Source organism: Amblyomma mixtum, chromosome 7, assembly GCF_055824585.1.
Source record: "Amblyomma mixtum isolate Tamu chromosome 7, ASM5582458v1, whole genome shotgun sequence".
In the NCBI taxonomy this organism is placed as follows: domain Eukaryota; kingdom Metazoa; phylum Arthropoda; class Arachnida; order Ixodida; family Ixodidae; genus Amblyomma; species Amblyomma mixtum.
The window spans coordinates 22,087,566-22,115,115 of NC_143018.1; the positions used below are offsets into that span (position 1 = coordinate 22,087,566).

The following is a 27,550-nucleotide window of genomic DNA, read 5'->3' on the forward strand; positions in this document are numbered from 1 at the left end:
CGCCAGTCCTGTCTTCTTTGTTATTGCTGTGTTCCCTGTCGTGTTTTTTTTTTTCATGCGCTGCTCTCTTATGATTCATGTATAAACCAACTTGTTCAAATACAAATTTTAATTGACAGAATCCAGCCAAAAATACGTCAAAATGTTTTCCCGTCATGTCGTAAAGACACATTTGCTGTAGTATTGCAGTATTTCTCTGTAGTATTCTTCTATAATTATGTCGCGCAATATTGCAGAAAATTCTGTTACTGCAAGAATTTCTCTTGTTAATACAAGGTCTTGGCCAAAAATACTACTAGAAAAATGTTGTTACGACAGCAAATTTTCTGCTGCGTCTTGAAGTGTAATAACATAAATACTATTAAGTTATTGACAGGTGAGCGAAACATGTATGTACGTACCAGTGTAGAAGAATGCTTCGTTCGTGTCGTGGTTGTAGTACGTGTCTATAACCATGCCTTCGTTGTAAATACGCAAGTAGCCTTGAGTTTTTTTCGTGTCGTAGTATTCCGTCATCTGGAGCGTGTTTTTCTAGAGAGTTTAAGTGTATAGAGAAAAAAAATAGTGCATTTATGCACATAATTAAAATACAGGAAAATGAGAAATTGTCCAATGGTAAATGACTTCTTGTGAGTGTATTTTACTTACATCGGTAACGTCACTTGCTTCAGCTCTCAGCTTATAGCCATTCTTGAACAGCCTTCTGATGTCCGGGTAAGGCGTCGCTGTGATGTCCGCAGGTATCCAGAAGGAAAAGAAAAAAAAGATTACCGCACGATCAGAAGCTACACAACTTAGCAAGAGCGTCGATATGGTCCACCAAGGAGGGCTATTTAACTTCACTGACTAACTTGAATGTGTTTATATACCAATTTACTTATTTGTACTTCATGTAGGATTTAAGGGAGTGAGTATGTAATTGTAAATTGTGTAGTTTAACGTCCCGAAGAGACACCCCGTCCTATGAAAAACTCCGTAGTAGAGGGCTCCGCCCAAATTTGGACCACCTGGGGTTCTTTAACGTGCGCTTTAACATCGCAGAGCACACGAGCGCTTTTTGCACTTCGCCTCCTCCGACATACGGCCGCCGCAGCCGGAATCGAGCCCGCGACCTTGGTGTCTAACACTAAACACTAAAATACTACGCACTAAACGCCAAACACTAAACACTAAGACCAAACACTAAAGCCACCAATCCACCACGTCCTTTTTCTTGTAAGACAGGGCATTTATTACGGTTTAAAATTTTCTATGTACATGAACTTTTTACTAAAATTTTGAGGAAGTGGCGTCAAAGACATCTCAAAAAACGTCAATGCAAATCAGCACTACAATGAAGGCAACACTGAACACGCCATCAAGAGGAAGTGGCACTTATTTAATTTTCATTTACTGATACTGTCGGCGTAAGAGGGCTATTACAGGAGTGTAAAGGGCGAATTTGAATGTAATAGTGGGTGAAAAATACAAGGGTGGAAAGATTTTCAACAGAAATAACGGCATTTGGAAATACAATCTTTTGGCAGAAAAACGTCAGTTCGCATGAGAGAGGCAGTTTAGTCCTACTGCTTTGTCTCAGGGGCAAACACAACATTCTCAATATGTTGAAGGTATTCAGTCAATGCAGATGATGACACAGCGGCGCCTGGGAGATTGTTCCAGTAATAGCAAGTGAAGGGAAATAACTGAACTTAAAGCAGTCATTTCTTAAAGCCGCTAATGAAAGAAATCTACCGCGGCGATGTCTGGACGTTTCATTAGTTTTGATTTCGAGATATTGTGATTAGTTTATCTGATTGTGGATAACAAGGTAAATGAATTTTAATATTTCATATCTGGTTCTTGCTTCGAGCTTCGGGAGTTGAACTTGTTCGCTCAATTAGGTTGGAAAATAGATACGGCGGTATTTGTTAAATACAAATCTTGAGGCGAACAAGTCTGCCGGTATAAAGTCTGCCTGGCAATACACTTTGGCATACTTTGGGACGTTAAATCTTATAAGCCAAACGAAACCGTTTTACCCCTTTTTTGTTTGCTTCATCTGCTGTGCGTTTCATATGTTCTATCATTTAATTTTATGCAATTTGAACGAATTCTTTTCTTTTTGAGCGCAGTTTGGAATGAGTTATGAAATGAACCAACTAGCGTTTGCATAGTCTTCTTGTAAACTACGGCTGTTATCAGCAACCGTACACCTTCACCCTCCTCCCACCGAGACAGCCTCTGCAGGAACGGAGAATATCAGGGGGGTGCTAATTGATTTCAATTTCACTTTAATTAATTTCGCTGCGCACGTAATGTGTATGGTTCCCAGCTTTTTGATTTGTGCACTGATACGTGCTATCAGTGTCAAATGAAACGCGACCAAGAGAATCAGAAGGCGGACTGCTAAACTGGGAGATATTTCACTAGGGAGGCAGAACACCAGAGCGGTCGATTTTCGCATCGAAGGCTTAAAGACTGTTCTCTGGAAGTTTTAATAGGACACGCTTGCGTTTCCCTCCAGCCGCAAATATTTTTGGTTGTTTGTACTCACGTTTCAGTTATCCGCGTTTAATTTGATGCTGATGGTGCGATGATACACGAGCCCGAAATACTACTTCAGCAGCTGTAGACGGCGACGTCGCCTTACGTCACGCGTTGCAACAGAAATAGAACGGAAGATTAATGCGGTACGCCAAAGGTCGTTTGCATTAGGAGTAAACGGTGGCCCTGTACTACGGGTCCTGGCGCATTTTCAATATAAAATTAATTTTTATCTGTCGAAGTTAGGTATGGTAGGATGTGGCATGGCATGGCATGGTATGGTATGGTATGGTATGCTATTGCCACGTATCATTGCAGTGTTTGTTCGTTCACGCTCAAGGCAGCAGGAAAGGGTCGTTATCACTTTTGTTCGTGGCGCGAGAAGCGACCAGACTAATCTCGATTGTTCGCAGCCATGAAAGGCTGCATCTAGGTTTTTCCAGATTACCGTAGATGATCTTGACCTGTTATCTGGAAAGTTCCTTGCCGGCTTTAAATTGAGCGATGCCGCGAGCGGCGGACATTCGTAGTTCGACGACCGACGAGCACGTTTGTTGCTTACGCCGCCGCCGAGTGATTCAGTTATTTTGCGGGCGCAAGTCAGCCCAAATAAAGAGCTTCGTTTCCAAGACTGGCTGGTGTCTTCCTGACCACTGGACTGCCGTCACTAAAAACGTGACACTATGGTATGGTATGGTATGGTATGGTATGGTATGGTATGGTATGGTATGGTATGGTATGGTATGGTATGGTATGGTATGGTATGGCATGGCATGGCATGGTATGACATGGCATGGCATGGCATGGCATGGCATGGTATGGTATGGTATGGTATGGTATGGTATGGTATGGTATGGTATGGTATGGTATGGTATGGTATGGTATGGTATGTGGAGTGTAACGTCCCGGAGCGACACCTGGGTATCAGGGACGCCGCAGTAAAAGGCGCAAAAATTAGTTTAGACCACTTTGGGTTCTTTAGCTTGCGAACATGGTTAGAGCAAGTTAAGCCAGATGTGCTCCATCGAAGTGTCGGAATGCACACCTGTATGCTAAAATATTATAGGCGTGGCGCTTATCTGCTTAGTGTGATAGCAGCGCCACACAATAGATCGGTAAAGGCAAGGAGATCAGCACAATGCTGGCGATAACAAGGCCAGTGATAACGGCGCGTGCCACTTCTAATCTACAGCTGCTGTTGGCGACTGAATGAACATGGAGGCATTCTACGAACACCCCTTCCTTTCGGGGCTTTCCAGAGACCACATTCACAAAATGCTCTTTTTTGTTTTGCGTGAAAATGAGGACCATGGTCAGTCGGTGTCTCTTTCTCTCTCTGTGACAGCTACGGAGTGAAACCTACTTTTCTGTAATTAAGAACCCGTTTCACGATTTATCGCATTCGCTGCTACTATGATATACCGGGTGTCCCAGCTAAATGTAACCAAACTTTTAAAAAAGGCGAAGTGTCCTAGTCCAGTGAAACCAACTCAGGACTGTTCATAGTCGCGTGGCCTAGTCTTGAGTATTTTTTCGCCCTTCAAAGATAAATAATTAGTTAAGTTTAAGTAGCTAACTCTTTAATATTGACTTCAATATGAAAGTTTTAGATCACCTCGAAATACCGCTAGTAGTGCTGTTTCCGTCTAGTTACGATATACGTAGCTTCATTTATTGGCCTTAAAAGAAAGTTGTCACGTGTCCAGCTGCTCGCTCACTTCTCTGCCCCAATGTGCACCCAAAGTCTCATCGAAGAGAGGACTTCAGAAAAAACGTATTTTATTCTTTAAGGCACGTCTTGGCACGTTGAAGTGACACAGTTGTCATGTGGAAGCTTTTTTTTATTGTGCGGGTTATGGTTAAAGGCCGGTTAAAAAACTACTTTACGTAAATATTACTTTGCTGCAAATGTCTCAGTAAGCTGTTTCTCAAAGCGATCTACAACTTTTTCATTGACACTTTGTGCCTCAAGTCAATAATTAAAAAGTTAGTTAATTAAGCTTAACTAATTATTCAACCTTGAAGAACGAAAAAAACACTGAAAACTAGGTTACGCAACTCTAAACAACCCTCATTTGGTTTCAGACGGCTAGGACTCCCCGTGTGTTTTAAAAGCTTGGTTACATTTAGCTGGGACACTTTGTATACTGGACATTAACCCTCTGACGGACACTTTCTATAGTAAAATGCTATCAAAAAGGTCATTTAACATCCGTGGTGCCATCTTTCGTCAAACAAAAAAAAAATAAATGCTTTGGATGACCCTTCCTTGCTCAGAATTCCAGAAAACACGCTACGAGCTGGACTCGTCATGAGCCAGAAATGACAGCAGACTTATGACGAGCCTGGCTCGTCCATGACCGCCAGAGGGTTGATGACGAGAAGGATGGTAAGGAATTAAAAATGAAACGCAAGGAAGTCACACTATGCGAAAAATAGGTTCTCGATATTGTGAAGTGTGCCGTTCGTATGAAAAACAGGATTCCCAAGAAGAACAGCCGCAAAAAAATGCAAACATACTGCAAGCTGAAGCACCAGGCCATAAAACCACGTTCTACAATGCAGTTCTGAGGCTTCCAGGTTATTCTAATGTTTGCCAGTCATTTTTGCGGCCGACGGCCTGTCTAACTACGGCTAGGCCGACAACGCCTCTGGCTTTCGTCTAAACGCGTTTGTAGTTTTAATTCCATTTCCTTCTAAGTAGTGCACTCACTCACCGCTAAGTCCCGGGGGTGACGTGACGTTGCAGGCAGCGTGTGTGCTTTCGAGCCAGGCGAGGCCCAAAAGCAGTGCCTGCGTAAAGACCGCCAGGCTTGGCATGGCCCTGTGGTGAAAAAGGTAATTCGATTAAATTCAATTGCTCAATGCTCAAATTAGTCAAGAAAGAGGCGGAAAACAAAGCTGCCCTTGTAATTTGTTCGAGTCATGGCAAATCGGCTCTAATGGGGACTATGGCTGACATAAGTTTATAAGCCGACATAAACAAGTAACAAGTTCTGCAGAGTGACGAGGGAGGCACATCATTCATCCATGCATTCATTCTAAGGGTAAAACTCTGCGTAACCATGACCAGGAATCCGGAACAGCGGCCAGCGGCTTGTTGTAATTTAGTGTTAAGTCACTCGGCCATTCTCTTTCTTTTTTACGTCACAAATGACGTCAACGCGCTATTTTTTATTGTTGAATGCCATGCTTAACGGGGTGGAAACCAAGGGTACTAGAAGTGCGTCTTCCGAGTTCCTGGTAATATTTAGGTAGTCGTTAGATGTATGAAGAATCCCGTTGACGCCATCTAGCATGAACATTGCGCAATGTTTGGTGTATTGCGATCATTGTTCCGCTATGAGAAAGGTTTCTTGGCTTGCGCAAGAACACATGTTTTGTTATTGTTCATAATGAATAAATTGGTATTTAGCTCAAGCGCGGCTACGTGCTTGGTCTTGCCAGGCAGGTAACACAGTACGTAACAAGATAACAGTCTGGGCTGAACGAAGTGAATGAAAGACGCTGTCGCAGTTCCGCCGTCATCAGTGTATTTGCGTGCAAAAGAGACATGTGCCGATTTTTCTCTCGCCTTGCTTTGTCATCCCGATATCTGGCGTCGGTAGGCGGGAGCGATAATGGCGTGTCCACTCGTACAGATAGCGCTTTGGCTACCCCTATTCTCTCGGCACAAAAGAATGCTCTCGAGGAGTAGGCTTGACGGATCAAGACCAGAGGTTGCCGTCAACTGGAGCAATATGCCAGCGCCTTGTTCCGTGTCAGCTATTGTTTTTCTTATTATGACAAGGCGAGGAGTCGTTGGCCGCGTCGCTCATTGTCAGCTTTATCGCAGTGGCATCGTGCCTTCGCACGCCTTCTACGCTTAGTTCCGACCCGAACACGTTTTCAACACGCTACACGTGGTCCGCATTCCTTGCGGAGCAGGCGCAAAGCCTCGGCCAGGACTCTGGCCCTGATACATCATAGAACACGAAGAAACAAAGGAAGAAAGGCCATGCCACTCTCATCGGTATGTCGACCTATCGATTCCGTAGCAGGAGTGTTACCGAATTGGTCGTGAAGTCACGCGCTTTTACGTGGAGACTTGGGCGTTTTGGTTCATATTTATTAGTTATAGCGCATTACATGACAAGGATGGTGAACAAGAACTGATACTGCGTCAATTCTTGTTCACCGTCTGTGTCCTCCGTTGCGTTATATCATGGTATCTCTTCATTGCATAGAAAGACAAAGTAGGGAGACAGTAAAGTCGGATACAAATAAAGAAAAAAGCAGCCTTTCCCCGTCCAAGGACCCCGTTCCAGCCAAAGACGTCGGCCGTTTCTCATGAACCTGCTAGCGTCACAATGCAGTGAGTGACCGATAAACGGGGCAGTCCCCTCTCTTCATTGTCCCGGATAGACCCCTTCCTGCATTGTCACGCCGCTCCCTGCATTGTCAGGCTAGCAGGTTCATGAAGATCGGCCGACGCCATTGGCTGGAAGGTGGTCCTTTGACAATGAAAGGCCGCTTTTTTTCTTTACTTTTATCCGACTATACCTATAGGAGGCCACAATTTGCTATCACTAACGTATTAACAAAACTCAGGGATGCATATAAATGAGTAAAAATTTTGGGGGAGAGGGGGGGGGGGGGCGACAACCATTTTGGAGTTTGACTGCACCATAGAGGTGCTATGCATACCAACGCGCATGCTGCTCGCGGATAAGGAATTTGGCCAAACGTGGCGGACAAGTAGGGTAGCTCGTGCACCAAGCTAAAATTGTTGACCGCTGCTAACAATAACAACAATAAACTTGCTGCTCCATATGACAGTGATTAAGGATGACACCACTCATGCGTGTTTACTCATTATATTGGTTTAGTGTCCACAGGAAAAAGTGAGCACTTTCTTCATCGCGCAGAGCGAAGGCGACCCTCCTTAAAGATCGAAGGTCTGTTTTCTTTTATTTTGAGGCATGAGTTTGCACCCAGTTCTAGAGTGATTTTGAGAGACCTCCGCGATGGCGCAAAGCGCGAAGCAAGTGTGTGGATTTCATTGAATTCTTTGGAAAGCACACGTCTCTCTGATACCGGAGGGAATAAAATTTGAGCATTTAGTTATTGATTACTCCGTAATTATGTTCGACGAGCTAAATTTTTCCTGTTTTATACCTATGTTTTCTCTCCGCGTATGGTATCCAACATACAGTTTCAAGTTCAGTACAGAAATAACCAGAACATTCGTCTTTGTGTGTCTGATCGTTGTTCCCTTTCATAGTGGACGGCCCTGTACCTTACTTCCATAAATTTTCCGTATCCAATCTTACTTCCATAAATCTTCCTTATCTCACGATTTCAGGATCCATCCGATACAGAATTCGGTTTTTGCCTTCAGAGAAGAAGACGTGTGTGTTGCACTGGTATGAGGCTTTTATAATTCAAGTGCTACTCAGTCTCTAATCGCTGCATGATAGGCCGCTATACACAGTCGTGAGCTAATGAATTTTTTTTTGTTATCTGCGTGCCCGAAACTGATAAGGCTGCTCGTGCAGCGCGTGACATAGGTTCAAGGAGGCAGATAATTCTCCTACATCGCCGTCAGGGAGCCGACTGTACGCGATCGTTTTCTGCCTATTCGCTATCAATAGTCGCCGGCCTTTTGGCCGATCCACCAGTGAGGGCACGTGTCGTTTGACGCGTGGATGACAACATCAATAGATCACGATAGTACTTGATACGTAGCGATTGCGATGACGGCAATCGTTTATGTGCCTTTGTCCAGTTCACCCTTAATTGCACTTCTGGTTGCGGGGTAGGTTGCGATCTATTAATCAACTTCTCGCTGATGGCCGACAGAAAAGTAATGTTTTCCAGTAAGAATTTCAGGCTGGACTAATTTGGTTGACATGCTTGGGCGGTGAACAGTACGAAAACAGCAAGAACAAAGCTATACAGCACGCGACGAGTGATGAGGAAATCTATGAATGCATGGACAGGAGGGGAGGCCAACATTCTGTGCACACAACTTAACTAAAAAAAAAGACACAAGCCTATGTGCAAATCATTCAACACGACTCTGTCCTCTTTTGGAAACTTCACGGGCTCAGCAGGGGTTCAGGCATGGTCGGTTAGCAGCAGTGAGGCATAGTTCTCCTGTCACATCATGCATAGCAAAATAACGCAGCAAGAAAACGCGGTAACAACGACGACTGCGTACAATCAACTGCACGCTTCTACATCTTCTTATGCTGGATCAAGATTTCCTTTTTTTTTTACAGTGTTGAGGTGTGTGGGGATGTTGACAACATGAAAGTGATGACGACAGAACAGACGTCTAAATAAGGACGCATACTCGCAAGTAGAGACAACTTGGCGAGTTGGCATCGTGTCTTTTCGAGAAACACGCAGCACGACAAGCAGGGACTAAGCACAAAAGTTAGTTTAGGTTTATGGGGGCTTAACGTCCCAAAGCGACTCAGGCTGTGAGGGATGCCGTAGTGAAGGGTTACGGAAATTTCAACCACCTGGGGTTCTTTAACGTCTACTGACATCGCGCAGTACACGGTCCTCTAGCATATTGCCTCCAACGAAATGCGACCGTCGCGGCCGGGATCGAACCGGCTGGAGAAAGTATTGGGCGTGTCTAGCTGAAGTCGACCCAACGCGATGATCAGCTGTCATTGATCCGACAAGGCTGTGACTTGAACAGCCTTTAATGCGCTAACAATGAAGTGGTTATGCCTGCCTATCGGCGCGGAGCTAAGCGCTACACTATATTCGGACAAGCAGTACACATGTAGGTTCGCTCAGCAATACACGCATTCAAAAGTGAAACACACCAAGAATCCACGTGGTGTATAAACTATATAAGCCTTAGCTTTCATTTAGATTTAACGTATCAAGGGGCTGCTAACTCTGAGCAGAGCAGGGGTCTTAGTTTTGACAGTACGAGTTCTGGATGGGAACTTGATGTTCGAGTAGACGGGTATTTTCCGTTACTTGGTTGCTTCGTGAACCTCCATAATCTATGACCGCTGGAATAAAGTTTTTTTCCGGGTAGCCGTTTTGCTGTTTCTTATTGCCGGGTCCATGATTGTCAGCTGTTTGTTTCTGAAAGTGGCGCCCATTCAAGGCAATGTAACTTGTTCCAAGTTACCACGTATCCTAAAAAAAAAAGACAACGAGAAGAAAACAAACGCATACAGCAAAAAAAAAAAGAAAAGCTGGAAAGTAATACTATAGCTCAACACAGGCGTGTGAATAACTGAGAGTGGTATGTTGCCCAAGGGATCTCGAGATATGAAAGCATGCGAAGAGAGGAAGATACTGCGGAGAAATTTACTTCGTATATAGACATTCACTGCTCATCTTCGTTTTCAACTCGCAAATGAACCCTGTTTATGAAATTCTCTACTGCTCTTACCATCACTTTTCGATGGTCACGAACTGTTAATTTTGATTCGTGCATATGTTTTTATAATAAACTGTGCCGTGTATACAAAAACGGGACACACTTTGTGGTTAATCTAACGCAAAATATTAATGTGTGCTTGCATGCTTTTTTTTGCAATGCTACTAAATCGTTGTTTTTCAAATAAGGGCTAAATGCCCATGGGGTTAACTGAAAGCCACATTTTCTTTTTGCTTCACTCTATCTACACGCAGAAAAGGATTGGGGAGTTGACCAAAACTAGTACCTAATTCTTTGCTACCCTTTACTGCAGAGGTAAGGCAGAGAGAGAGAAAAAAAGTACAATAATAATAGAGAGATCGGCAAAGCATTGACACATACTAAGAAAAACAAAAGTTATGATGCGGCACGACATGCGATCACACGAAGCCGGTTGTCGTATAACCACTTAGCAACGGCTAGCGCATCAACGCCACGGTCGCTTAGTGTTGCAACGATTGGCGTGCCCTCCTTTCTCAGCGTAGGGCTGCCAATATGACGCTCGTCTGCTTAACATCCCTGCTTCTTTTTTCTTCTTTCATTCTCATTTTCCAATTATATTTTTGTTCCCTCTTCTGGTTGTCGAGAGACCGAGACGACGCACGCGAGGAAAATACGCAAATGTTTAAAAGACCCTTCGTGGAAGTCATTAGAAAGCTGGGCAATGTCTATGCATTTATCGGGGGCCGTAAGCTTGGACAAAACGCTGCTATAAGTTTTTGATAAGATGGAATAAGTACGCTTCCAGAAATGGTTCCTTGTAGGGAGTCCACTGGGGCGTACGCTGTAGATAGTAGTAAATGTGTGAGACGAAATGATGGTTTCTCTCCCAAAAACATTTTACTTTTCGCTGAAGAAACCTATAGAATTGCCTTCAATACGCGCTGGTTGCTGCTTACCCCACGCGTAGTTGGTCTGCCGCTGTATCTGCAGTGTACTACGTCCGCACTCCAGATAGCGCCTCGATTGCAGCCTACACAGTTTCCTGATAAGGTTCTGTGGAGCAAATGATGAGAACACGTTAGGTTTGCAAACAATAGGATATTTGGCTGACTTGAATTTAACGTTTCTTCGTTCGTACAGGAAATCGGCGTAACAAAAACGGAAAATTCTCGAGTATTTGCTCACGACAATGGAAGGGATATATATATATATATATATATATATATATATATATATATATATATATATATATATATATATATATATATATATATATATATATATATATATATATATTGTATTCAGTAGGGGTTCCAATGGCCCAGTTTACTAGTTTAGGTACAGTATTACGACAAACGCGACTGTTCTTTTAACGTTTATTTTGCCAACAGTTTCGGGAATGGTATTCCCTGCCCTGACGAAGGGAATACCATTCCCGAAACTGTTGGCAAAATAAACGTTAAAAGAACAGTCGCGTTTGTCGTAATACTGTACCTATATATATATATATATATATATATATATATATATATATATATATATATATATATATATATATATATATATATATATATATATATATATATATACAGGGGGAGGGTTGCGAAAGCTAGGAAAGGGGAAAAACATTTATACATAAAATATAAAAATAAAGGATGCAAAAGTAACATTGAAAAATAAAATAAAAATAGGAAGGCAACCGCGGAGGCTTGGGTAACAGAGCTATAGAAATAGATAGGAAGGGAACTAGTTGCTTCTCAATTCCGTTACCCAAGCCTCTGCCGTTGCCTTCCTATTTTTATTTTATTTTTCAATGTTACTTTTGTATCCTTTATTTTTATATTTTCATGTATAAATGTTTTTTCCCCCTTCCCTGGCCTTCGCAACCCTCCCCCTCTTCCCCCTAAATGGACTGGAGCACTCGCGTCTTATACTGACTCTGGGTCTCTTTCCTCTAACGGGAGAGAGAGTGATTTCACCTCTCCCTTTGCGTACGGTGCCTAGAAAATGAGAAATTGTGTTCATTCGTGTGTATACCCTGAGAAAGGACGGTCCTCCGTTCGAAACTGTCGGTATTAAATGAAGATAATCACAAAGTCGTGACCCCGTCTTCTATATATATATATATACTAAAATAAATTCTGAAAAATTTTTTTCATCCGTCCACACCGTCACGTGCAAAAATTAGAGCTCAGTTATCAAACTATTGTTGGCCTTTGGGCTATGGTTTAAGATGACCATTATCGGACTATATTTATGCTACTAAACTGACGCTCAGTTCTCAGTCGATTCTCAGTGTCAATCCCAACCAATTCTCAGCTGCTTCAGATATGTGCGGGCCAATGCGTCACTTCACATTTTAGTGCGAAAGCACTTCTTCACAAGTTCTATCCGGCTCACTGAGTTTGTGTAAAGTTTGACCTTGAAGGTGACCTTGGAAAAAGCTAGCATAGCAACAGCCTATGCAGAAATAAAATAAATCTTTCCACGACTGGGTTTCGAACCTGCGGCGGCGCGAACCTTCGCTGGCCACTAGCTGCGCGACAGCACTACGCTATTGTTTCGGCCAATCACGCCTTGTGTTAAACTGCAACTGACTCTTGCATGTGCACTGCATGTCATCGTCTTCATCAACTTTCACCTGAGGCGCGAACAGATCAGATCAGCTTAATCTCGATCAGAGCTTAGCCTGAGCCTAATATCTTCGCCAGGCGTGGCGACGACTCAGCAAAGCAAAACACAATCTTTCGCACGTCTACTAGGTTTAACTATGTTAAAACCTTACCACTTTTTTTTTTCATACAAAAAGTGGTCCCTGAAGCTGACGTCGTTAAGGGAGGGGCGGTATATTTTAACTGTACATATAGATGGCGAGATTGGAACACGGTTGGGCGCACTAAGGAGAACTGTCGGTGCTGAATAAAATTATTGTTAAACATAAGTAGAAGATGTTTACTGCGCTCTCGAGTAGACGTGCACAACTTAAGCTGCACCGCCCCCCCCCCCCCCCCCTCCTCCCCTTCCTAGTGGCATTATTACTCAAATCTGTTTTTTTCTCATTTGTTTGAAGCGGATATGACATATCATAATCAACATTAATCCTACACCATCCGCCTCACAGCCGGCTCTGGATTAGCCTTTCATGAATACTTTCTTTTACATATTTCCCAAGTCATCCTGGCATGTCTGTAAATGCAGTGAGCGATTCTTCCCTAAGCTTGAGTAAAAAGGGTCACACTTGGGTTTCACCTTACCGGGGCGGATTTAAAAGGGAACTGAGAGCCAATAGAAGGGGCCTATGTCGATAGTGTACCAAGCTGTAATCACAGACATCACTTTTTTTTTTTCGCACAGAAATCTGGGTTTTTATAATCTAGAAAAAACGACGTAAAACAAATGCAGGTGTCGCCGTCACCGGCCGATTTCATAAGTAAAATGCGGGCGTCAGCACGCATTATTGGAGGCAGATCTCAGAGGCTACGCTAAACCGCCGTTCACTTGGAAACGATGGCGACCCGGACTTTTCAGTAAGGACGTCACGAATCTTAATCAACTGCCGGGAAGATTTTAAGCCCAATTTTTTCTCACCGACAGATGCGTCTTAAGCTGCCTGAAAAACGCTACCATAGCCAGAAAAGCCAGGGAATTAATTTTTACTGAGAACACTATCTGGATGGAGTTGTTCTTAGTATCCCTCCGAGCTTCTGGATGGCGAAACGACTCACCGACCTGCCTGTGCAATTGTCTGATCAGAGACCCTTTTATCAGACCCAAGCATTTTATCCGAGAAAGCCAAGCTCATGGCCTGGGGAAAGCTTGTACTCGTTTCAAAAGCGGTGAGTGTCTGGTGGCACTTGGGATCGAACCCAGCACTTCACGCATGCAAGGCGTATCCTCAAGTCATTAGTCGTTTAGAAGAGCGAATTGGCGGGATAGTTGGTTCTTTTGCACGGTTAGGGAACAGCGCAGGGACGAGACACAAGGAACTGCCCCTGTGTGTCTGTGAATGTTCTTTGCGTCTCGTTCCTGCGCTGTTCCCTAACCATGCATTAGTCCTGTTTGGTCAGAAATCATGCGCCCAAGTATATTCGTAAGATGTAGGCATTTAGCAGGACTTGAGACATGGACCCACAACCTCCTTCATTCGAAGCAGATGCCCTGACCACTCGTCACGACGTTAATCAACCGACCTGTTTGAAAGAGTTTTTCTTCTTTGCGTAGTTCACCCTAAGCCCCATATGAAGATATAATGACATGTATTTAAAGGCTGAAAGCATTAAAGGCCATCGAAGGGAACAAGTAATTCACGCTCACCACTGTCGGCTGATCCTGGACCGGAAAGTGCAGGACTCGCAGCAACGGCGGCAGGATCGGCGGCGGCCAGACGCGAGTGAGTGCCCGTATCCACTGAGCCGCTCGTCGGGGGATTGATGAAGTCTGGCACGCGCTACGCCCCCCGAAAGCACTGGCCACCGTACGGTGTGCGCGCTTGCAGATCGCGGGGCGTATCTTATCCGCGGTAGCGCGGGGTCGCGGATAAGGACTCCACAGCGGGCGCGGTCCGGCTCGACGCGGTAACACCTGAGTGAAGCGTTCCTCCTCTTGAGGGGAGGCCCCCGTTATCGGCGATATAGTGTACCGAGAGAAGGCGACAATTGTTTTACCCACGGCAGCGGCAGCCTTCGAGAGATTCGACTGCATGGTGGAAACAAAGGGCTTTGTGTCAAAGCGAATGTGTAAGGGTGACGGTTCGTACGAAACTCACGGCGAACTTTCTTGTGTACTCTTCCTCCCTCGTTTTTGACTTCGGCTTTCCTGCAGCACACTAAGTAAGAAACGGCTGGAGATTACGTGAGGTTAGTCCTTCGGGAACTAGAGACGCTTGCCACAACGATTAGCCCCTCCAAGAGCAACCATTAACATAGAAAAATTGCAAATTAATCTCCCCACGTACTGACCGCTCCTTCTATGGCATAAGAGGCGTGTTTAGTCCGATTTTATCCATTTCTGGATTAGAGTGCATGGAGCTAAATGCCGTACTTAAGTCCAGAAGGGACTTAAAGCCCCCCCTGGCTCCTCCTCCTTTTCCAATTAGTCCACAAGGGAGGAATAATTGCTCTTTCAGGAACTTAAGGTGGTGACAACGCAGTTCATCCACGAAAGAACGCTCAAATTGCTACGAGGGTTAGTATTCTGGGAAGGAAAGGCGCTTGCTACCACGATTAGTCCCTCGAAGAGCAACTGTTAATCGCATAGAGAAACTACAAAATATTTTACCCAATGACTGACCACTCCTCGCGTTGATTAAGTGGTGCATTTAGTCTTTGTTACCTATTTAGCCATTTCTGGCTTTTTCCCTTTTCGCACTTAGTCTGCACGGGCCGCAGTTTACCTCTCGACGCACTACCCTATGAGGAAGGGCTGAAGGAAGGGGTGAGAGGAGGCTGAGAGAAATAGTCACCGTAGCGTACAGTTCCGGATTAGTTTCTACCACCAACGATTGTTCATGGCGTGAACTGATATCGCAAAGCACATGGGCGTTGTGCATACATTTGTAAATGTAACCTTCTCTGCTGTCCTTTCTCGCTCTCCCTCCTATGTTAGTTTCACCTCCATATATTGTACCCTATCCCTTTATCACGTTTCTGTCACAGAAACGTGAAGGCTAACGAAATAGGCTAAGTTGAGGACAACGCAGCGACCTAAGGAAAAGAAAATGATAGGCATTAGAGACAGATTAAAAGACAAGAAGAGGGTCGAGTGGGGGAGGGAACAAATGCGGGTTAATTACATCCTAGGCGAAATCAAGAGGAAGAAATTGACTTGGGCAGGGCATGTAATGCGGAGGCATTTAACTGTTGGTCCTTAAGAGTAACAGAGTGGATCCATGGGAAGGCAAGCGTAGCAGGGGGCGGCAGAGGGTTAGGCGGGTGGATGAGATTAAGAAGTTTGTGGGGATACGGTGGCTGCAACTGGCAAGAGACAGGGTAAATTGGAGAGTCGTGGGAGAGGCCTTTGCCCTGAAGTTGGTGCAGTCAGGCTGGTGATAATGATGAACTCGGGTAAGCTTGGGTAAGTTCGGAGGAGCGTCGCCTCAGCTGCGCGAGAATTTGCTCGGAAAGAGCAACATGGGTCGCAGATTATTCCCTACGGGTGGCTGTTCTTGTCACAGCCACCTGCCAATGCAGTGGCGCATCTCCTAACCGCTGGGACACTGTGCCTGTACTCGTATGAGGACTCGCCGCCGTCTGTGAATGTTAAGTAGAGAATGACCGATTCTTCATATATATGGGCACTGAAGATATCGCATCGTATCCTTAAGTTGGAGCTTAAGTGTGTTCCCTCCAAATGAAAAATGAACACCTGCTTTCACATGTCTACTCGGTTTAACTACGTTAAATCCATAGGAATTTTTTTGAACCGATTTTACTTTGCAATTAGATCTATGCTATTAGATCTATGTCCGTATGCAAGCATCGCTTCACCGCTTGTGCTGTCACTAGTTATCTGCTCCAGAGAGGTTTGACGGTCAAACAGAATCACGAGGACATGCAGAACACATTGCAGGACTTTGTTTCATTCATTTGTTTTCCAAAATTTACTCGTAAAGCATATAATACAAAAATTCAATTTAAAAAGTAATACAGCAAGAGGAGCCTAAGTAGCGGACTACAGCGGGACTTGCATCCTAGGTGTCTTCGAGGAAAGTGTGCTTGTCATCATTCACGAGCAGGTAGGCTTAGGTAAGGTGGGTGCTTGATTCCTGGGAATTGACGAAGGATCAAAGGCGCCAAAGAGTGGTTCTGGGGCTTGCAAAGTTGAAACACTTACGCGCACACCGGGAAGATTTCCTGAGCATCCCAGTATCGTGTGGGCTAATACGCCGCCGTATCCTCGCCCCTTTTCTACCGAATGCAATAACTTTTTGCGAACCTGTTTGGACTTCAACCTTTCGCAGCTAGTTACTAAGCCAACTCGAGTCACGCCATCATCTTCCAATGTATTAGACCTTGTGCTAACCAACGCGCCGGATCTTATCCCTTCAATCTCGTACTTACCTGGTCTTAGTGATCACACCTTGCTTCATTTCGATGTAAAAATTAATATTCCTAATCGCAGGAGCATCTTCAAGTCCATTAGAGATTATAAACGGGCGGACTATGATTCCATTAATCGTGAATTAGGTCTTTTCTTAAACAATTATTTACCAGATTTTCCACACCGTTCTGTCCACACTAACTGGGAAATGTTTAGGGACACTGTTGAACGTCTCACTAATACATTTGGGCCGCTTAGAATTTTGCGGTGTAATAGCCAATCACCGTGGTTTAATAACGTTTTAAAAAGGCTATCCAATAAGAAAAAGCGTTTGTTTCGCTCGGCGAAATCATCGAATTCGCAACAACGATGGGACGGTTACCTTTCTGCGGCCGCTGAGTACAAATTAGCTCTGAAAAATGCTAAGGACTCTTTCTTTAACAGTACTTTGCCTGCTTTGCTGATTAATAACCCTAGACAGTTTTGGAACACTGTGAACAAGAAAGATAGTTCGTCAGTACTACTTACATCTTCTGACTGCGTTGCATTTTCACCTAATGAATGCGCTAGTGTCCTTAACAGTGTTTTTGTTGCTGCTTTTTCTGGCAATGTTTCCCTTACCATTCAGGAGTGTCCGGTCTTGGATGTTTTTCCCATGGATCCAATTCTTTTTGACACAACTGGCATCCTGAGGATAATTCAAAACCTTAAGATTTCTTCTTCCTGTGGCGTCGATAACATTAATTCAAAATTTCTGGTGAATACAAAGATGTACAGTTCAATTATCCTCACCAAACTGTTCGACCAGTCTCTGGAAACAGGCTGTATTCCCAATGACTGGAAGGTTGGGAGGGTGATTCCGCTGCATAAGTCTGGCGATAAACATTGCCCTGATAACTTTCGCCCTGTGTCGCTCACCAGCATACCATGTAAAATCATGGAACATGTCATCTACTCTCATCTTGCTAACTTTTTAGAATCCAATTGCTTTTTCACTAATGCCCAACACGGCTTCCGTAAATCTTTTTCATGCGAAACGCAACTCATATGTTTCACAAATGACTTACATTGCATTCTAGATCGCGGGTCCCATGCTGATTCTATATTTATGGATTTTTCTAAAGCATTTGAAAAGGTTTCACATGAGCTTCTTTTTCTTAAACTAAACAGCCTGAACATTGATTCCACAGTGCTTGCATGGTTGCATTGTTTTCTTTCAAACCGAAGTCAGTTCATAACAGCAAATAACGTCAATTCAGATTCCTCTCCTGTTTGCTCTGGCGTGCCTCAGGGGTCCGTTCTTGGGCCCCTCCTCTTTCTCATTTATATAAACGACTTACCAACTAATATATCGTCTTCCATTTGTCTTTTTGCCGATGGCTGTGTTATTTACCGCGAAATTAATGATGATATGATGTATGTGTTCTTCAGTCAGATATTAACAAGGTACTGGATTGGTGTAACCTGTGGAATATGAAGCTAACCATTACTAAATGCAAGCATTTGCCCATTTCTCGTCTATCTAATACACCCTCTACCTACTGCATTAATGGCATCACTCTTGAAACTGTGTCGTCTTATAAATATCTGGGTGTTCACGTCTCTTCTAACCTGTCCTGAAAAACTCATGTTGACTACATTACGAATAACGCCAACCGCATGCTTGGATACCTTCGCAGAAATTTTTCATGTGCACCGAGTTCATTAAAACTATTACTTTACAAAACATTGGTCCGCTCTAAATTGGAATATGCTTCATCGGTGTGGAACCCTGGGGTCGAATCTCTCATTTATGACTTAGAATCAATTCAAAACCGCGGTTGTCGCTTCATTCTTTCCAACTATCAACGTACTAGTAATGTGACTGCCATGAAAACTCACCTTTCCCTACAGCTTCTTTCCCATCGCAGGTCAATAGCTTCATTATGTACATTTCACAAAATTTATCATAATCCTCATCTTAAAGAGAAGTTATTAAAAAGACCACCCTATATTTCAGCACGCATTGATCAGCGCCACAAAGTTTGGATCCCTCCGTGTCGCACAAGATGTTTTCATGATTCATTCATACCCAGAACTTGTGTCAGCTGGAATCACCTTCCCCACAATATTGCTGTAATTACTGATACTGCTGCATTTCGTAACACTGTTATTAATTTTATATAGGTATGTGTCCATAACTTTGTTAATTTATTAGCTGTTGTTCTCTTTTCTGTTTTGTTTTGTGAAATGCTGCCTTTTGTTAATTCTGTTATTGATTTTATACCTGTGTGTGCTGAAACTATATTCAATTTTTCTAGCTGCTGTTTTGTTTTTTGTACTTGCATGTTATTCCCCCTCCCCTCTGTAACGCCTAACGGCCCTGAGGGTAAATAAATAAATAAATAAATAAATAAATAAATAAATAAATAAATAAATAAATAAATAAATAAATAAATAAATAAATAAATAAATAAATAAATGCATGTGGCCCTGGATGACGCATGGCGTCATCGCTTTGACCCAGAGACAGAACAACACTCCTCAGAGTGCAAGCACAAAGGATCTCCTTGTCCAAAGAAATTTTCGGTACAAACCTCCTGCAGGGAAATTCACCGCGTCATATTTTTGGAACTCATAGTGATTTGTCATCATCAATTTCGCCCAAAGGACAGACCATTACTGGTAGGTATTAATCGCAGCTGTTGAGCTTGCGACAACAGGTCAATTTGAAACGACCTGGACAACTGCAGAAGGGGGTCTTGTTCCTGCATGACAACATACACTCCCACACTGCTCACCAGACCCTGCCGTAACCGCCTTACAGCGGCATGCAGCTTGTCCAACGTCTGCCGCATTCGACCGACTTGGCGCCTTCGGTTGCCATTTATTCCCTGCCATGAAGACACACATGATGGGCAAGGGCGCGGTGTTTGAATGCTTGAAGTCTTGGAAGGATAATTTGTTTATAGTCAGTTTAAAAAGTAAAAGCCCCGCTGCTAAACTTGTATTAAAGTGCTGGGGCGCTATGTTCCACCCTCATAAGATTTCAGTCCAGTGCCACGTCTCGTTCTCTCTGAGGCCTGAAACCTTCCAGCAGGCCCTCGTAATTAAGGCAGTATTAACGGCTGATGCACAGCTAACAAAGGTATCAGCTTTGCAGTGCTGGAACCTCCTGCCGTATGTAAGCGTGGCTGCCTAAAACAGTTACAAATTATCAGTCTTTGTTGGCGTGATTGGACCGAGCGGCGCAACGCGCCGAAAATGTTCGCGATAACAGCCCCGCCGCCCACAAGTTATGAAGGCATTCGAAAGCGTGCTATATTCTGGTCGTGTGGGTCGCTATTTCGAGATATTGCAGAAGTAGGACAGAGATAATCGCCGACCCATTGTAGCGCGCCGCATGTCACGGGGACATGTTAATCCTTTTCTGCCATTCACTGATAGGACATGCGAGATGTGCTTTATGAGTTACCTTTGCTTAAGTGGAATGGAGAGTAGAGCTTTCCCCGCTTATAACGAGAGCATATATTAATTTTTTGAAACATGGTACGGGTAGTAGCTGAATTTATACATTTCTCAGATTGTGAATATTTTAAAAGTACCCCCAACGCCCTCACTAGTGTTGTAGGTAATTTGCTAGCAGTCCATACTACAGCTAGGCTACCGTACTGCGTATAACGCATGCGTGCTCTGTGTTGTGTTGGCCGTGGACACCGAGCTTTGTCAATAGAAACAACGTGAATCAAACTACGAGCATGACTACGACAGTCGTGGGCATTTTGTATTGGGCAGGTTGGTTTATCGCTTAATGAATGCGAACTACGAGGGTCAAGTCAGGTTACATATAACTCACGGAGAAAGGCGTAGACGATATAGCTGGTGCCCGTCCTTATATGTGTGTCATACGTATACCATACGTCATGTTTTTCCATGCAGGGCTTTCGCGCTCATAAGGAGAATATGTCACACTAGCTAATAAGCACTAGCTCTTCGCACGATGTCGATCAAAGGGCCGCACAGTTTATATATCAAATGCGGAATCTCTGCTGCAGGGCATCTCGCTTGGTATTTTGGACTGTATTCTTACTGTTTTTTTTTATGTATAGATCCTCTCGGCGTACTCTGGTAATTTACTGCAAAGAGGAATTTCTGTTGCGTCGCGGTATTTACCCCTTCAAAAAAAATCGATCAATCGATCGATGGGCCAGTTCAACGGAAATGCGTAGCGTTAGATATTAATTCCCTTTCGCATGAAACGACAAATAAAACACATTACTTTACATCCCCTTTATTGCACATTCTTTGCACTTCTCTGCATTTGCATGCTTCTACTTGTTTTCGCCTCGCGAGCAGAATCGCCCGTCTATCGCTGAAGCGCGCTCTATGAATTAAAGGTGTTGCTATTCGGCTTGCCGAGCTCGTCGCACGTTTTTGACACTTTGTACTTTACTCAAATCAAATTTATTTTCCAACAAGTGGATGGTCGCCTGGGCTAAAAGCTGTACAAACAGCTTGACAAAGGCCCAGGAAACCAGTACACAACATAGCAGGAGCAAACAGTGTTATACAAAAGTGTTATTACAATGCATACGTCACTGCAGCACGAGATGAAAACAAAACAAAAAGTTGATCAATAAAAGAATCAACGAAAAAAGCTCAACAAGGCAGAATGATTGTAAATGCGAGTATAATATTTAAAGTAAGAACACATCTATGGATAGATTATATTTGCTCGAAGTAGGTTCTCAATTGCTTAGGACTAAAACCAACAGTGTCTTTATATTTGTTGAGAAAAACGGGAAGATTATGAGCCAAGGATTGTAATTTGTAGTCTGTTCTAAAATGTGGTAGGGACCATGTGTCAGTGCATCTAGTGTTTACTATTGCAGTGCGGTGTTCAAGAGATGCAAGTTTTACCAAGAAATTATCCATACCTGCCGAACCGAAATAAGTTAATTGTAACAAGCGATATTTATAAATATTATCCACACGAATCATACTAAGTGATGTTATTATGGGTTGAATATTTGACGTTGGTTCTAAGCTTACAATGAGACGAACAATTTTTCTTTGCAAGACAAGAAGCTTGTTCGAATTTGTTTTAGTTGTTGCCCGCACTAGAGTACAGTCCCGATTCCACGAAGCCCCTTCACAAGCACCGCACAGCGCCTTTGAACCGTGAAGGGAAGCTCGCACGCAACCACTTTAACGGAAGTGTGGCAACCGACGCGCACGAGCCGCGCTGATATCTCGGCTTCTTCTCTCAGCTCACTCGTCTCCTCCCTCTCCACCTTCCGCGGTGCCGCCCGCCGGGTTGTACCCTTAGGTTGCAACTGCCCTTAGGTTGCACATTCTTCCGCCCGCATCAGAAATCCTCCGTCCATGCTAGGTGGTGGTGGTAGTGGTTTAATTAAAAAATAAAAAAGTGAAGGGAAAGAGTGTTGCCGACCGCGGCAATTGCTATCTAATATCTTAAGCACCCGAGCTGCAGCCGGCGGAAATGAAAGGGAAAGGGAGAGGATAGTGAGGAGAAGTATCGAGGGGTGCGACAGCAAGAAAGGACAGGGGAGAGCTTTGTACACTATTTACAAAATACACAAGTAATCAAGTTCGCGCCTCCTCTCTTCTAGAAGTGGAAAGAAAGAGGCTTCACAGAACGAAGGACACTTTGTAACGACGTGGGGGCTTTAATGCTACCGCATTGATAATGATGATGATGTCCTCAGGCTGAATGACACATACCAAACTTCTTTTTCCTTAGACAGTGGAGATAAGCGCCAAACCAAACACCCACAAAAGTACCCTAATGTCGGAAAAAAATGTCCTACGTCGGCGTCGGTGACCGTTTGAAGCCAGGCAGCCGGAGAAAATGGAGCAACCGGCCACTCTGGCAACCTAGGTAGGCTATTTAGGTCACGCGACCTTGTGGCGTCATCACAACCTGCCAACCAGAATGTGAACAAACTGACCACCGTGTCAGGTAGCAGTTAAATTAATGATTAGTCGCGAGAGGTCGCTCGTGGTCAGAAACGTGGGTAATAGCTGGGCAATGGCGAATCGCTTAACCGCTGCACCATTGACTAAGGAGCGCTCTGAAGGCTCCCAGCCATCTATGAATATAGAATACAGAATTAGCAATCCCGCATATGTGGGCATTAACCCATTAGCTCTACCACGTCATACCATAAAGGCGAAGCTTAAGTGTCTCCTCCAGTTCTTGTTGCACGGATTGCAGGCTGCGTCGCCATCCACTTCAGAGCGGCGATAACGGATCGAGTCCTTTTCCGCGTACACACCACGATTCTTAATCAAGTGGGAGAAAATTTTTAATTGATTTTCTTAGCAGTCAGTGCATCTTATGCTGCCGCAGAAACATGAACACGGCCAGAAAGAGCCACGTTATCGATTTTTATTCAGAGCAGAAATTTCGAGGAGTTGTATTAAGTTTCCTTTAGTGGTAGACTGCATTACACGTCTACATTTCTACTGTTCCAGATTCACACACTAATCTCCGTCCGTACGCAGGTCGGCGGACGGACACACTTTGACAATAGAATAGGAATATATAATGAAATATGAACAAGATGGACTTGGTATGCAAGAGGAATAGGAGGAAGAAAAGTAGTAGGCGATTGGAAGAAGAAGATGCACTAGGTAACAAGTTCTAAGAACACAAACAAACACGTACTGTAGTCAGCAATGCTGTCTAGAGTGCTCGAACGCCACCGCCCCACGTACGAGGGTGGGGCACTGTTCTCTCGCGAAAGGGGCCGTTTCCGCAACTTTTGATAAGAGTCCGACGGAAGGGCGAAGCGGGAAATCCTATCAGCCCCCGGGGGAAAAAAAAGAGAGGGTCAGATATATCAGCTGTGCTTTGCCAGAACGAGAGAGAGAGAGAGAATAAAAAAAGAAAGCGCGGCGAACGGCGGTCATTCACACAAAGCTATGGATGGGCGTACTTTGCGAGCCTTGGCTTGGCATGCATTGTAATAAAAAAAAAGAACGGTAAAGGGAACGTGTAAAGTAAACTTCATGAAAACGCACCGTTAGTCCCTTTCTTTCTGCACACGGCACGCCGCTTTCCGTATATGCGTGCTGTGTCCCAACTCAACAGACTAACTTTTTAAAAAAAAAAAGAAAACTTCACTGGAAACGAATCGCAGGATAGGAGCGCACAACTAAAAATTATATGAAAAAGTTTCTTCCGCGGTATTTTTTTTTTCTTTGAAGTGCGCTATATAATCTAAGGCCAGTTAGAGAACCGCAGCTGTCCATGTCGATCGGGATTGATGGACTCCTCTGCATAAAAAAAATGGCTTAGTGAAATCGGAGGTGTTGGCAGCCTTGAACACGCATAAATGTGTACGCCACACTTCAATGAATGTTGGCGGTAGAGTTTAAGGACTCATTGCTGCCCAATTTTCTGTCGTTGCAATAAGTTTGCAAGGTTACGCGTATGTGATGCTGTGTGAGCGCCGGCGACACTTCGTTAGCCTCAAGCAAAGCCACAATTGCCGAAGCGACGGCAACACTTCTTCACAGGTAGCGGGGCCACCGTAAACTGTCCCGTGACCTTGCATGCCACTGGGTCCATCATACATGAGAGTCGGAAAGATGGGAGTGTTCGAGAATGTGCTCCATGGAGTCACGGGGCCCGGATGAGCCTAGATAATGAGGACGTGAGGGCCAGTTCGGGCATGAAAGAGAAGCAGAACAGCTCAGCAGAACTCCTGCAGGCATTGAGTTTTTTTTTTTCGCGTGCGTGTAAATAGACAGGTGCATGTGTCTCGTCTGTTATCCACAAAATTCCAGTTTTTTACCCTTACTTTAAGGAGCCTCCGCGGTGGCTCAATGGTTATGGTGCTCGGCTGCTGACGCGAAAGACGCGGCTTCGATCCCTGCCGCGGCGGTCGAATTTCGATGGAGGCGAAATTCTACAGGCCCGTGTGCTTTGCGATGTCAGTGCACGTTAAAGAACCCCAGGTGGCAGAAATTTCCGGAGCCCTTCACTACGGTGTCTCTCATAGCCTGAGTCGCTTTGGGACGTTAAACCCCCGTAAACCAAACCAAACCTTATTTTATGTGCTGTTCTCACTCAACGGGTAGGTGGGAGATGGATTAAAAGGGCGGCCGAGCTAAGTCACTGGACGAACTCAACGCCTCCCCAGCATTTTTATCGGCGTCGCACTCATACGCCTTATGCTATTGTGTAAGTGCCCTAGATTTCTTTTCTTTTTTACAGTCAATGCCTGGGTACCTCCATAGGCGACTGAGGGCTGGCTTTACTTTCCTAACGACGACGCATGTCTGCTTAAAGGCGCTGTGCTCCGTTTCCAAGTCGACAACGCAGCGCAGAACGAGATTGCACATCTTAATCATTGGAGAATACCAGGGTGAGAAATTCTACAATGCTACCTGCCTCACTGGAGCAGTGGTGTTACGTTACTGAGCACTAGGTCGGAATCCCGGCCACGGCGGCAGCGTTGCGATGGGAGCGAAATTAAAAAAAATATATTTCCAGGCAAGGGTTGTAGCGCCGAAACAGACAACACACAGCAATCTAGACGGGACAGGCGCTACAACCCTTGTCTGGAAACATGCACCAACTAGCCCCCCAACAAGTATTACTCAGTTAAAAAAAAAAAAAAAATATGGCCGTGTACTGTGCGATGTCAGCGCAAGTTGAGATCCCCTGGTGGTCGAAATTTTTCTGGAGCTGTCCACTACGCCGACTCTCGAAGGCCTTGTGCAGGCGCGATATGTTTGGCCCCAGATACTGCATCACATCACTTATATTTCGTTTGATACGGTATTATCTGCAGCGGTTTTCTACGGCGGCTTGGTGGCTTGATGATCGTTGTGGGGATGATTATGGTGATGGTGATGATAGGAGTTTATTTGGAATACTGAAAACAAAAGTTTACATATGTTCGTCGGGCAGTTGCCTCAACGTCATAGTCTGATTTGTATCCCACGTAAGAATAGCAGTGACGGTGTCCTCTCTGCTGCACACATACGATACAGGGTCACACTCCCCGAACACACACTCGACAGGAATAAAATTGGCTGTGGTTTAGCTCTTGTTAAATCTAGAGGATTGCGGAAGCAACGAGGAGAGAGAGAGAGAGAGAGGCGATGGAGAGCGCGCGGCAGCGGCGGCGGCCCCGACACGCTAGCTATGCGCCCCTACTGCGCATGCGCAACTGGCGAGCGCGGCGGCGGCACCGAGTCACCCGCGCAGCGACGGCGGCGGCGCGCCAGCTGTGCGCCGTGTGGCGTCGCTGCTCCTCGCGCATGCGCAGTATGGCCTTTCGTCAGCTCCGCGAAATGGCTCGGCGACTAGCGTAGTGTTGCTTTCGCAACAAAACAATTTATCACCGCACTTGATAGGCACACATGACTACTAAACTGTGCTGTCAATTTTAGGTAGCAGGTGCTATATAGGTCGTTTCCAAATATATATAATCCAAAACTGTGCGACTGGTCCTAGTTGGTTTTGTCTCAACGTTAGACAAGAGCATTCCAAGCTCCCTACCACCAAGGCAGTGCCTTCTACGGCAGTCAGCTGCTGAGTACAAAATTGCGCGATGAAATTAGTCCTTTCCTGTTGTGCGGAGTTCGCGGGCTACTACCATCATCATCGTCTTCAGCCTGACTGCGGCCATTGCAGGGTAAAGGCTTCTTCCTGTTCATGTGGTTTCATAAAGACACCACATCAACCTCATGAACCGCACATCACAGCATCGCAAAGAAAAGGAAAGTACACAGCATCAATATCAAAAATCAAGAACACAATACGACTAGCATTTATGAATTTAAGGAGGCCTAAATAACAGAAGAAACGTTATCTACTAGATAATTCAGATAGTAATCTGAAGTTTGCTGTCCAGGAACTCGTTAAGTAGAGGGTGACACTGAGCATAGAGCATTGGATAATCATGAGAAAAAACTGTCATCACTGATCATATCGCTCAGATAATTCCACAACAATGCATACGTTTTAATTTACTCTTGAAAGCAGCGCTCGCTGCTAACAATCATAACCGTTCGTGAATAAGCAAGGGTACTGTTTAAGAAACACGGACGAGAGGACGACAACGACTGCTCCCGTCCTGGTCGTCCTCTCTCACGTCCGTGCTTTTTTGCGCAATACCCTTGCTTAACCATGTATGACTGATTCGCCCAGCAGCATGCACTTTGTTGTCCAAGAAACTGTACAGCAATTTACGTACATACGAAATACTCCGCTGTAGGCTGTTTCAGAGCTGCAGTCACAGCAAATTGGTTTTTGGTAAATTGGTTTTTGAGAAAGGAAATGGCGCAGTATCTGTCTCACATATCTCGGTGGACACCTGAACCGCGACTCCCTATGATAAACGTCCTCGAAGGACACACATATGAATCTCAAGACATCGCTAGAACACGAAATCCCTCGAGCACTGCAAAATGTCCAGAGGCCTCCGGAGACGCACGAAGTGAACTACTTCGGCTAAGGCGACCACGAACACATCGCCCAGAAGCCAGTCGATGAAGGAGAGGATTCCTGCTTGTTACTGCGGCTTCCATAATTTCTACAGTTTCCCGCGTGTTCCTTAATTGTTTAATTGTTTTACGTGTGGATAGAAT

At 44.6% G+C, this 27,550-nt stretch overlaps 1 protein-coding gene across 2 annotated transcripts in view; it reads right to left on the reverse strand.

The window, feature by feature from the left end:
- The window catches only part of LOC149335226 (uncharacterized), a 57,268-nt gene extending 42,883 nt beyond the window's left edge, over positions 1–14,385 (reverse strand). The window contains exons 1-5 of one of the 2 annotated variants that reach the window (XM_089551906.1): positions 14,219–14,385; positions 10,861–10,957; positions 5,244–5,350; positions 649–725; positions 402–531 (exon numbers count right to left, since the gene is read on the reverse strand). In XM_089551906.1, coding sequence (XP_089408032.1) covers positions 402–531; positions 649–725; positions 5,244–5,346 — 310 coding nt within the window. In that variant the 5' untranslated portion in view covers positions 5,347–5,350; positions 10,861–10,957; positions 14,219–14,385. The remainder of the gene's footprint in view (positions 1–401; positions 532–648; positions 726–5,243; positions 5,351–10,860; positions 10,958–14,218) is intronic. The other variant, XM_089551905.1, reaches the window with a different exon arrangement.
- Between the last annotated feature and the right edge of the window lie 13,165 nt (positions 14,386–27,550).